Source organism: Chionomys nivalis, chromosome 6 (assembly GCF_950005125.1).
Source record: "Chionomys nivalis chromosome 6, mChiNiv1.1, whole genome shotgun sequence".
In the NCBI taxonomy this organism is placed as follows: domain Eukaryota; kingdom Metazoa; phylum Chordata; class Mammalia; order Rodentia; family Cricetidae; genus Chionomys; species Chionomys nivalis.
Genome location: NC_080091.1, coordinates 39,834,661 through 39,847,035, shown reverse-complemented (window position 1 = coordinate 39,847,035; position 12,375 = coordinate 39,834,661). Strand labels below are relative to the sequence as shown.

General features: G+C 49.4%; 1 protein-coding gene across 1 annotated transcript in view; it reads left to right on the top strand.

The window, feature by feature from the left end:
* Positions 1-12,375, top strand: part of Zfyve28 (zinc finger FYVE-type containing 28) — a 93,348-nt gene that overhangs the window by 79,552 nt on the left and 1,421 nt on the right. The window contains exons 9-12 of the mRNA XM_057771587.1: positions 9,159-9,310; positions 9,957-10,073; positions 11,142-11,246; positions 12,066-12,169. Coding sequence (XP_057627570.1) covers positions 9,159-9,310; positions 9,957-10,073; positions 11,142-11,246; positions 12,066-12,169 — 478 coding nt within the window. The remainder of the gene's footprint in view (positions 1-9,158; positions 9,311-9,956; positions 10,074-11,141; positions 11,247-12,065; positions 12,170-12,375) is intronic.

The window sequence follows — 12,375 nt, the reverse complement described above, 5'->3', positions numbered from 1 at the left end:
GTCTCCTCCTGTCCTCCGCCTGGATAGTCAGCGGCCAACTGTAGCTATTAGAGCCTACCTGTTAGACTGTAGCCAACTGTAGCTGTTAGAGCCTACATGTTACCCTGGAGGATAGCTGTGGAGTCTTGCTCACTGTGTAGTTTCTGGACTTCCATAGTCAAATCTGGAGATATTTCTAGCACAGACCCTAGGAAGTCTAGGATCAGTCATGAGGGTGATGTGTCCACAGAATATGAGCAGACCCTTGGTCATTCCATACTGGGGCAGCTTCTATTCTGTTGGCCTCTCTAGATCTGTGACCCCAAGGGCTGTCCTGGTGGCCTTAACTCTCTCTTCCCCACTAGCCGAATGAGCTTTGTTTCGGCCCTATGTTGCAGGTCTAGGGTCCCACAGTAGGAGGACTGATCACCTCAGGCCCACCCCTTCACAGTTTGTGGTAAGGACTGACAGCCTCACTTCCCCATTTTGTAGATTAAGTAAACTGAGGCCCTGACAGAGGTGGTGATACATGGGAACCTTCAGCTCATACTGTCTAATTTCCTGAGAGCCCTTTGCCTTACCTGGGACCCCACCAATACATTGGCAGCATGGGACTTGAATGTGTGGTCTTGGTCAGTAGTTGGTAGAGAGACTGAAACTGTAAAGAATGCTCCTATCAAACCAAATTGCCCATCTCAAAGGGCAGCCCTTGTGGACCTAGAACCTGTTGTGCCTTGGTCATGGTCAGCACTACTTGCTGTCCACAGTGACTCTCTATATTTCAGAGGGTCCTTTGATTACTGTAGAATGTGGACTAAAAATCTGATCCTTTTCTTGCCTCAGAGAAAGCCTCTGAGTGACAAGGAGAGAGGCAGGTGACATAGAACTTCATAGGTTAGAGAAGGGTATCCCCTCCGCCTCATCCACCCTCACATGCCTGGGATGCTTCTAACTCACCCTGAGAGACTTGATAGAAGCAACTAGGCCTTAGTATCCTTAGTGAAAATTGCGTGTCACCAGAAACCCAACCCCACGGGGTGCTGTCTCTCTTAGAGACGTCTCAGCTTTCTGCCTTCCTTGATTGCCTGCAGTCTGTCTTCAGGTGCTGTGGCATCCAAAGCCCGCACACAGAAGCATGAATCGAGACCACCTCTTGTTGTGCTTCATGTCCAATATGCAGGCTGAACGCAGCAGCAAACACTCTTTGCAGAACGTTTTCCTAGATGTATAAACATTGATTACAAGCTCCAACTCCCCTAAACGACTTAAGCTATAATTATATGTTAGGTATGACTGTTTCCTTTGACTGCGGTGAACACTGTAAACGTGCTGCTTGCATGGACAGCTTCTACTCATGGTGTGGATGTCCCTTCCCTGCAAACCACTCTGCGCATTATTGCCCGGAGGCAGCTGTCCTGGGATCTCACTGACCGGATCTTCTTTGTCTGGTCATCAGGATGTTTTCCTGCCATTCTGTGGGTAAAGGGATCTCGTCTCTAGACCAGGCCATACATCAGGGTCATCCAGTGGGTGTGAGATGGTCTCAGGAGGGGCTTGCAGATTCCACATCTAGATTAGAGCAAGAGTTACTCTAACAAAGCACCAGACGGTGAGGATGCCTAAGGCCACATTTTGCTCTTGCGTTTTAGAGGCTGTCATAGTGCACTCCCACTGAAGGTACTGAGCCTTCCTGCCTCCTCTAGTTCCTAGGGCCCCTGGCATTTCATGGCTGATGGGAAGTCTTTTCTGTCCTTCATAAGGACACTTCAATCAAGGTTATCTCATCTTGAGATCCTTCCACTGAAGAATCTCAAAAGCATCTCTTCCCCAACAAGCTCACAGCCCAACCCTCTGGGGTATGAGGTGGGTGTGTTACACTTGAGGGCATGTGGCATTCACCATGGCACCCAAATCTTGGGCTTCTGACCATTCTACTTTCCCACTGCTCTCCAGAGGAGCCCGCATTGACTATGTCTTCATGATACCATCAGAGAAGTCATCAGGAAGAGTGCCTGGCCAGAGGCAGGAGGCTGCTGCAAGCCCTGAACGCTACTTCGCTTCTTAATTCGTGTAGCATCAGGTCAGGAGAACCTGCTTGTGTAAGGACTCCTTTGTCTGTTCCACAGACATGGAGGCTAGTGTGTGTATTGGGGTCCTTTGGTATAGGTGTAGAGCAAGAAGAAAGAATGTTACAGGTTTTGCACACTCACTAAATATGCTGTCTGAAAGATGAGTCCGCAAGCACTAATCATTCAGACTTGGGACAGGAAGAGTTTTATGTTGTGGAGTCTGTTTATGACACGGCCAGGCATGGTTTCCCCCATAGGACATTGCGGTGGTTTGAAAGAAAATGACCCTCCAAAGGAAGTGGCACCATTAGGAGGTGTGGCCTTGTTGGAGGAAGTGTGTCATTGTGGGGGTGGGTTTTGATGTCTTTTGTTCAAGATTCCCTCAGTCTGACAGGCAGTCGATGTGCTGCTGCCTTTTGGTCAAGATGCAGCTCACGCCACATCTGCCTACACACCGCCATGCTCCCCCCCCCATCATGATCATAATGGACTGAACCTCTGAAACTGTAAGCAAGCCACCCCAATTAAATGTTTTCTTCATAAGAGCTGCCGTGGTCATGGTGTGTTTCCACAGTAATAAAAACCCAAACTAAGACAGACACTGGAACATACTCCGAAGGAGCATGAGCTCCTAGAGGCATGCAGGAAAGAACGTGGTGGGCCAGGGACGTAGAAAATCCTATGGCCGCATTGTGCCTGGCTTCTCTGTGATAGCACAGGGCAAGGCTGGAAGGGGTGAGCAAGGGGAGAGAGGTTAAAGGGACAGGAGATGAGGGATCTGAAAGGAGGAGAGAACTTCTGACTTTTGCATGCAAAGCTTCTCTGCCTTGAACCTCGGGAGTCTTGTTAGGAGCTGCACTGTTATGGGACGGCCTGGACCTGGTACAGCCTACATACTGGGCTCATCTGAGTCATGGGGCACTGGAGACATAGGACACTCCTCCACGAATAAATGTCTTGGGGATTTTGTAACAAAGTATGACAAACAGCAGTAGATGCTGCAGAGGGAAATGGTCATTCATCAGTCTTGAAGGCAGGAAGTCAGTATCAGGGGATCTTGGAGCTGGTTCTATCAGGGGCTGTGAGGAAGACTGTCCCAGGCTACCCTTCTGCTCCTGGTGGTGGCCAGGTGAGTTTTTTGACTTCAGAAAATGTCACCCCCAACCCATGCCTTCGTCACCATGCTGTTGTTTCTGCATGCGTGTCTGTGTCCAGGTTCACTCTTTTTATGAGGATGCCGGTCCTGATGGGTCAGGTCCCTACCCTGCTCTAGTATGACCTCATCTGCATTCATAATACCCACCAGGATGCTGTTTGCAAGTAAGACTGTCTCTGAGGTCCTGCAGGCTAGGACTTCATCATGCAAATGAATAGACTCCATTCAACCCAGCACAGCGAACACATCTCCCTGCCAGAGCCAAGCAGGACTGTGAGGCACCTGCTGTTCAGCATGCTGACCATCTGCTATGGGTCACTGCTCTTCTGCAAAGAGGATGTGACTTTGGCAGATGTTGCTAGAGCCTGTTCCTACAAGGGTATCCTGCCCTGCCTGTCTTAGTTTAGGGTCACCATTCCTGTAATGACCAAAAACAACTTGGGGAGAAAAGAATTTATTTTCATATAATGGTTTACCATCAAAAGCAGTGGGGGCAGAAACCCAAAAACAGGGCAGGAACTTGGAGGCAGGAGCTGATGCAGAGGCCATGGAGGGGTGCTACTTACTGGCTTGATCCCCATGGATAGCCCAACTTGCTCTGTTATAGAACCCAGGACTACCAGCCCAGGGATAGCACTATCCACATGAGCCGGGTCTGCCCCCATCAATCACTTAACTAAGAAAATGCCCCATGGGCTTGCCTACAGTCCAGACTTAAGGAGATAAATTTTCTTCATTGAGGTTTCCTTTTCTCAAATGACTTTAACTTGTGTTGCGTTGGCAAAACTATCTAACACACTGCCTAACCCATGACTCATAAAGAAGGCAGAACCAGACATGCTGTGGCCATCTCAGCTCTCTGGAGCTTTACTCTGGGGGACTAAGATGTTCAGGAGAGTGGGACTGACCAGGCGTAGGGCCTTAGTGTGGTCAGCAAGTCCTTCATGTCTAACTTCTGGGTAGGCAATACTTGCCTGTTATTTTCATCTCGGGACAAATCTTCAGCAACGTGTTTGGTCTGGCTCCCACTGTGCCCTGGCCCATTCAGCACCTCTCTCTTCTTTAAGCCTCTTGGTGTCATTATCATGAGCAGGCCCAAGGGTGCCATCTACTGCTGGCTGCCACTCCCTTCTCTTCGAGGAATAGAATGTTTGTTTGCTTGAGACTAGGTCTCATTATATAACTCAAGCTAGCCTCAAACTTACCTTTCTTCTGCCTCCTCCCCAAAGCTGGAATTATAGAGTGTACCGCCGTGACTGCTTTAGTTATTCTTCTCACCAGAAAAAGAAATACTTGATATTTCCCAATATCTCATCTATGTTTGTATGATACTCTAGTTTTTTTTTGACTTTTTTTTATTTCTTTTTTTTTATTCTTTTTTAATTAAAATTTCCAACTGCTCCCCGTTTCCCATTTCCCTCCCCCTCCTCCCACACATTGCCCCCTCTCCCCACTCCCCTCCCCCATCCCCACTCCTCTTCTCCTCCCCCCAGTCCATTCTCCCTCCCTCTCCATACTGAATTTAGTTTTTTTTTTTTTTTTTAACCCGGCAATTATTTATTATTTTGTGGTTGGAGGGCAGGGACATGCATGCCACAGTGATTTTGTGGAAGTCATGGGACAGTGCAGGCATCAGCTCTCTCGCCTCTGTGTGTGGCCCCTGGACTAAACTCAGGTCCTCAAGCTTAGCAGTGAGTGCCTTCATCTGCTGAGCCATCGTGAAGGCCATTTTACTTACTATCCTTTCCAGTGTGTTCATGTCATACCTGTTGTCCTCAATGCCTTTACTCTATTCTTTGCCCTGGTTGTTTTTATTGTGTTTTACTTTTATTTAATGAAATTTTGATAAGCATACATCAAATCTGTCACTTTAACTGTGCTGTCAGCTGTACTGTAATCACACTGCGGCCTCAGTCAGCCACCATTACCTTCCCTCTCCAGCACGTCCTCCTCTTCTAAGCTGGATTCTGTCTCCATGTACCTGCCCCAGCCCTTGGCATCTACCTGCTGTATTTACTGTCTCTTTGGATTAACCAGCTCTAGAGACCTCACATAATAAAGTCTCATAGGATTTGTCTTTTGTATCTGGTTTCTTTCACTTAGCATGCTTTAGGGCTCATCTACGTTGGAGTATTGCCGTAATCTCTTTCATTTTGAAGGCTGAATAATATTTCACTGACTTGTTTATACGCGCATCCTCCTTCATGGACTCTTGGGTTTGTTCTCACCTCTGGGCACATGAATAATGATGCTCAGAACATCTCTGTACAAATGTATCCCTGGGTCCCTATTTTCAGTGCTTTTGAGAGAGCTGGGGTGATGGTATGTGGCTAATCCTAGCACTTAGGAGGCTAAGGCAGGGGGTCATGAGGTCATACAGTGACACCTTCTCTAAAACAATGAAGTTAGGCTGCTGTAATGCCCCACTCTTGCATTCCCACGATAGATGTAGAGGCAAAAGGGTCAAGAATTCAAGGCCTTTCTTACTACAATAGCTAGTTTGGGGCTAGTGTGGTCTACACGAGGCTGTCTCAAAAATAAAAAATAAATAGAATCACCTGAGCCAAGTGTGGTCCTTCCTTTAATACCAGCACTCAGGAAGCAGTGGCAGGTGTATCTCTGTAAGTTCTCAGTCGGTGAGGCTATCAACTGCAGCCAGGGTATATGCAGAAGGGGAGGGAGTCTTCTCCCCTTTCTTCCTCAATAATCAGCAGAGTCAATAAGGCCCACAGCCCCAGACAGAAGTCAGGGGCTTTACCTCTAAATGAAATGGAGCCATCTAGATGTGGGGGCCTGGAGCTCATCCTAAGGATCCCAGCAGGACCCCAGTTTCTGAAGCTCAGCGTGCCCAGCCCTGTCTCAGATCTCCAGGCTTCTGTGTGCCAATAGACATTTGCTGCTTTAGAGTATGACAGTGGAAGAGCAGTTAGAGCACGGCCGCATCCGTGAGTGTCCCATCCCGTGACGAAGGAACCCACAGGGCCCTAGGGCTTCTTCCAGGCCCAGCCCCTCCTTCCTGGATCGTCTACCATTGTTGAGTGTTCATGGCATCTTACCTTTGTGCTCCTAACTGTATCTGTATCCAAGCCTTGTGTGTTTCCCACTGCGTGTCCAGGGGCTCATACAATATGTAAGTTAAATCATGCCTATAGTGGGCTTGGTAGCCCTGGGAGTGGGTGGTCAGATTGCGGTTGACTCTGCATCCCATCATGGAGGTTTGGGTTCTTCTGGAACATGGAATTCAGTTGTGTCAATAGATATACAGACAGAGGATTCATGGCTATGTTGGCATGGCCCACTGAGCTGTAGAATCGGGGCGGGGTTACACAATTTTATTTTGATGGCACCAAAATACTTTTCCAAATGGTTACAGTAATTTGCTCTCCAACAAGACAAAATTCTGTTTTCTGCTCCTGTTGGGCAGGCTTTCCTCTAAAATACATCAAATAGTCAAGTACACACCAGCATTTGACACAAGTCTTTGGTATAGAAAACAGACCAATAAATAAATCAGTTTGCAGCAAAAGGTCATGAGTTGCTGTCAGTCAACTGACTGGGGTTCTTTTACTCTACCTAGGGAAAATCTGCAGTAGACAAGGAGCAGCTCTCCCAGTGCTGTTAGTCCTGGGCCCCTGGATGCCGGAGGCCTAGGGATTAGAATGGCAGACCCAAAGACTAACAGCTCCAAGCAGGGCTTTATTGTTCCAGGGTATGGATGTAGATGCTGCAGGCTTAGACAATCTAATTGGAGACCTGTTGTTGTGGTCTTAAACCACCAATGGCCCCACTGCTTAGCAGCAGTGAGAAGTAGCTAGTGTTAGAGCTAATGAATGGTCCTTGGGTGCTGGTGTGCTCAGCGCTACAGGGAGCAGAATCACAGCCTAGGGTGACAGGCTCTTGCACTTAAAGTTTGGCAGCTTTCTGAAACTTCTGGCAACTAAGGCCTACAATTTCCCTTCTCTAGTTCTTACCAGCCTTCTGCCTTTCATGTGTTTATTTAATGTGCGTGAGTGTTTTGCCTACATGTATATTTATTTGTGTACTACATGCATGCCTGGTGCCCGTGGAGACCAGCAGAGGGAGTCAGATCCCTTGGAACTGGAGTTACAGACAATTGTGAGATAGGATGTAGGTTCTGGGAAGCGAATTCTGGTCCTCTGGAAGAACAGCCATTGCCTCTAGCTGCCGAGTCTTCTTCTAGCCCTCCCCGTCTGTCTCTGGCCTCTCAGCTCATGGCCTGCCATTTCTTACCTGCTCTCTATCTTCCCTGCCCCTTCTTATCTCTGCTACTCTCTTCTCCATCATTTCCACCCGGACTCCTCTCTGGAACTTGAGCAATTCAGCACTGGAACCACAGTTGTTCTGGTGGCTTCTGCCAATTCTGCTGTAAATTTACGAGCCCTTGCTTTGGGTTTGGAAGCTCAGCCTTTCTGATGGTAAAGATCAAAACCAGACATGGCAAACTCTTTAGTCCTGAACCTTCCTCAGCCTTTAATTTTTGGTTTGAGCTTGGCCAGGAAGAGACCTAACTTTTCAGAGATTTGGCTATAAATACCCTGTGCACAGTCACAATGAACTCCTAAAGAACAAATCTAATGAAACTAGCCACTGGGGAGAAGAGGGGCAGGTGTCTGGAGGGGGAGACTATTCGCATGTCCTGTGGCTGCTATACAAAGTGCCACAGTAAGTGGCCTAAATTGACAAAAATGTATCATCTTATAGTCTCCAGGCCAGAAGTCACCAGAGAGAGTCCTTCCCGCCTCTTCCAACTCCATGGAGCTCCAGCTGCCCCTTGACTTTTGGCTGTATCGCTCCAATCTCAAACTCTGGGCATGTGGTGTCCTCTTTATCTTGGGTCCCTGGGCCTCTACCTTTGTGTCTTACAAGGGCACTTGTGTTTGGATTTAGGACCCACTGAATAATCTAGGATAATATCAATGCCAGACTCTTCATTTAATTGCTTCTGAAGAGATTCTCTGTTCAAATAAGGTCCTGCTCACAGGTTCAAGGGGTTAGGTGTGCACATATTTTGGGGGGTTGTGTTCTGTTCCCACAGATGGCATGGGAGGTCAAAGGGTCTGCCATAGAAAGAAGTTGGGAGATTATGTTAAGTGAGGGTGCAAGATGGAGTAGGTTAAACTAGAGTAATTGCCACATCAGCTCATGTGGAAGGGCTGATGCAGGGGAGTAGCTACCAAGCTAGAGCAAGGCAGTACTGGATCAGTCGGTCAAGTCCATTGTTTTTTAAAAGTGGACACACTGTTGGCATTTACATGATAGGAAGAAGCATGTCCAGGCCATTCAGTTCCTTTGGAGAGGAACTTGAGGACAGACTTGCCCTGACCCTCTGACCTCCAGCTCCAGAGGCCCTGTGCTGGTTGGTTTTTGTCAACCTGACACAAACCTAGGCATTTGGGAAAGAGAAACCTTAATTGAGAAAATGCATCTGTAAGACTGGCCTGTAGGCAAGTCTGTGAGGTGTTTTATTAAGTAGTAATTGATGTGGGAGGGCCCAGCACACTGTGAGTAGAGCCAGCCCTGGCCAGGAGTCCTGGATTATAGAAGAAAGCAGGCAAACAACATTGCTCCATGCTCTCTGATTCAGTTCCTGACTCCCCTCTACAATGGAAAGACCTGAGAGGGTTTTTTTTTTGTTTGTTTGTTTTTGTTTTTGTTTTTGTTTTTCAAGACAGGGTTTCTCTGTAGTTTTGGAGCCTGTCCTGGAACTAACTCTTGTAGACCAGGCTGGTCTAGAACTCACAGAGATCCGCCTGCCTCTGCCTCCCGAGTGCTGGGATTAAAGGCATGCGCCACCACCGCCCAGCGAGAGTTGTAATCTTAAACTCTTTCTTCCTCAGGTTGTTTTTGGTCATAGTCTTAATAGAAACCTTAACTAAGACAGGTCCCTAGCTGTGGCCCCTACTCACTTCCCCTGTCTCTCTTCTGTGCATCAGTTCCACAGCTGGCTCCTCCTCGTTAGACAGAACCAGACTGGAGGTGGCGCCTGCGGTCATGCCTCTCACCCCCATGGCCACCAGAGAGAAGATTCGGTCCAGGTTCCATGGCAGCCATGACCTGATCCACCGCCTGTTTGTCTGCATTTCTGGTATGAGATCTGGACCTGGGACACGAGCGTGGGGACAGGCAGGATGTGCCCCAGGAGAGAAAGAACAGTGGGGCTGGCCCAGCTTGCCCTGGCTAAAGTGGAGGGCAGTGTGGTCTGCAGAGCAAACCTAGGGGTGGGACCAGATCTGTCCTACAGGGAGGAGGGAGCTCTGTAAGTGAAGGTGGAGTAGTGTTTTCCTCCGGGGTGAATGGGAGTGATGGGATCCGTGATCAAAACAGTCATGCCCTGGACACTATCTCAGGCTGGGCTTCACCCTGGGATCCATGGCTATACAGAGCCTCTTTAGTGACCCTGTAGTCAAAGTTACTCAGGGCGGTGTGGTATTGGGTACTGGGAGAATGTAGACATATTTGTATTCCCTTGTTTCTGTGATGGCACCAGGTGCTGCCATAGGCACAGTGTTCTGGGACCTCTGTGGGTGTCTGTTTTAGTCGTGGTGGCTGTGACTCTGGAAAAGTTATATATTCATGAGAGCAGCAATGGTGGGGTTGGGCAGGAAGCTCTCATTCCTTCCTATCCTCTCTTGCTAATCCGTGAGCTCTGGGTGTGTCCTGTCTACCGAAGTGATTGGCTCAATGCAGCCTTCTGTCTTCCTGTCATTCCTCCCACCGGCTTCTCTTATCAGGTGTAGCTGACCAGCTACAGACGAACTATGCCAGCGACCTGAGAAGCATTCTCAAAACACTGTTTGAGGTCATGGCCACCAAGCCTGAAAACGACGACAAGGAGAAGCTAAAGAAGGGTGAGTGCTGCTGCAGGACAGGTTCAGAGGCCCTTGCCAATCACTGTGTCCACTGTCCCCAAGAAGGGAGTATGCAGAAACTCACACCCCAGGATTTGCTGGACCCATTGTGCCAGGTTGTCGACTTGGGGAGATGAGTGTATAGCCCGGAGAAGTGGCTCCCCATGGCACTTTGCAGGTAGGTCCCTGGCTCTGGTTCTTGCATAGGCTGTAGCAGGCCATTCGACCTTTCACTGCAGACAGAGGTTGGGGACCCGCCTTCCATCTTAGACTAGACCAGGTGACTAGACGAGGTACAGTGTTAGTTACAGTCACCTGTCAGTGTGCAGAGCCCAGCCCAGCCTGAGTGACAAAGGGGACCCGGCCCATCCCTCTACGAGAGGGTGGCAATATCCACCCCAGCTGCCTCATATTTATTCATCCTCAGCTCACTGAAGCATGCACATGTGCTCCCACATTCACTCGTAGGAACATACATGTACACACTTTTTTGTATATGCATACCTTACACACACAACAGATAAACAGATATTTGGAAAGGAAGGGAGTTTGCTCTTTGCCGCTGTAGGGTTCTGATAGGAAATGGGACTAGGCACTACTGGTGCTAGCCTGGGGTACCTGTTTGGGGAGAGCTACCTCTCTGCACAAAGGCTTCTACCCATGATCTATCTGGGTATATGGGATAGCCCAGCTGGTCCTGGAAGTCTGGCCTAACAGGGCATGTCCTTGTTGGTGAGGAGGAACTTCTGCCTCAGTCAGCTCTGCCATCTGACTGGCAATCCAGGGAGGGCTGCCTTCTGAAAATCAGGAGTCAAGTTGTTGACTCTGAACAGGGTTCTCAGATGCGGTCCACCACATTGTACAAAGAATGGACCCTTTTATAGGAAGAACTTTGCCAGTGTTGGCATCCTGCCTACTGAGGTGACTTGCTCTGTGGGCTGAGAGATGGTTGGGGGGCTTGTGGGAGCTGGAAACTTGGAGGCATCCAAGTGCTCACTAAGGACAATCAGTCGCATTCGCATCTGCTGCCTTATCTGCCAACCCCAGTGGCTCCCTTCTCCCTTCCAGTAACCCAGACCCTACGGAGTGCAGCCTTGGAGGACTGTGCATTATGCCAGGAGACGGTGTCATCCTCAGAACTGGCAGCCAAGACTCGAGATGGGGACTTTGAAGGTATGTGGGAAGCTCAGGTGTGGACCTGGCTTGCCGCCTGCTGATCAAAAGGAGCTACACTGTACATATTCATCCAGACATCAGGCCATTTGGAGATACAGCTCCCCATGGGAGGTGGCCTCCCACTCCGTGCCTCCTCCTTGGTATTAGGTATATACAGCCCCTTTACTGCTGTGCAACCTTGGGCCTGAGGTTTAGCAGCTCAGCCTAGTAGGCACAAGCTCAGGGAGGAGGAGCACGATTGACTGTGGCTGCAATAATCCAGGACCCCGGCACTTCACCTGCACTGAAGGAGTCTCCCATAGCAGCCTCAGGACACTCTGGGACATTAATGGGGGCTTTGTGTGGGTGCAGAAGCCTTCCTTGTGGTGAGGACAGGAATTGAAGACTGATCTGGTCACATGGGGTCTGCCCAGAGTGGTCTGGAAACTAGGCAGCTTGGATGTCAGAGGGAAGAGTCCTGGGCTGCTTGGGAATGTGTAGTGCATCTATGGGAGAGGCCCAGGACTTGTGGAAAGTTTTCTGCTACAGTGTTAAAGGGGGTGTCTGGGTCAAGAAGGTCTGCATTAGTCTAGCCAGATGGCTAAACTGAGTGACCTGCGATGAAGGTCTCAGTTAGGGCATGACCATTGATTCTGCTGTACGTCCTGAGTCCAGATGGCCTGGCCTGGGGCCTGCAACTGGAGTGTGACTCTGACCACTGACATTGTGACCAGTGACTGACAGGCATAGAGCGGGACCAGAGGAGTGGGATAAGGGGTGTCTACCCTTTCCCTGTCCCCACCCCACCGCTCTGTCCTGTTGCTCTTGTTGTGACAGACCCTCCTGAGTGGGTGCCAGATGAGGCCTGTGGCTTCTGCACCTCCTGCAAAGCGCCCTTCACCGTCATCCGCAGGAAGCACCACTGCCGCAGCTGCGGGAAGGTGGGTGAGGCCCCGTTGGCCCTGTGCATCTTTGGGGTTAATGCGGGGACTGTCCCCAGGCACAGCATCAGGGTTTAGAAGTTAGGGTTGATGTCCTGGTAATCCACTCGGGTTCTTATCACCCGTGTGCAGATGTCCCCCTCCCCCCAAGTTCTAGGCTCTATTCTGACTCCATATACTAGGCCATGCTTAGCTAGTGTGCAGGC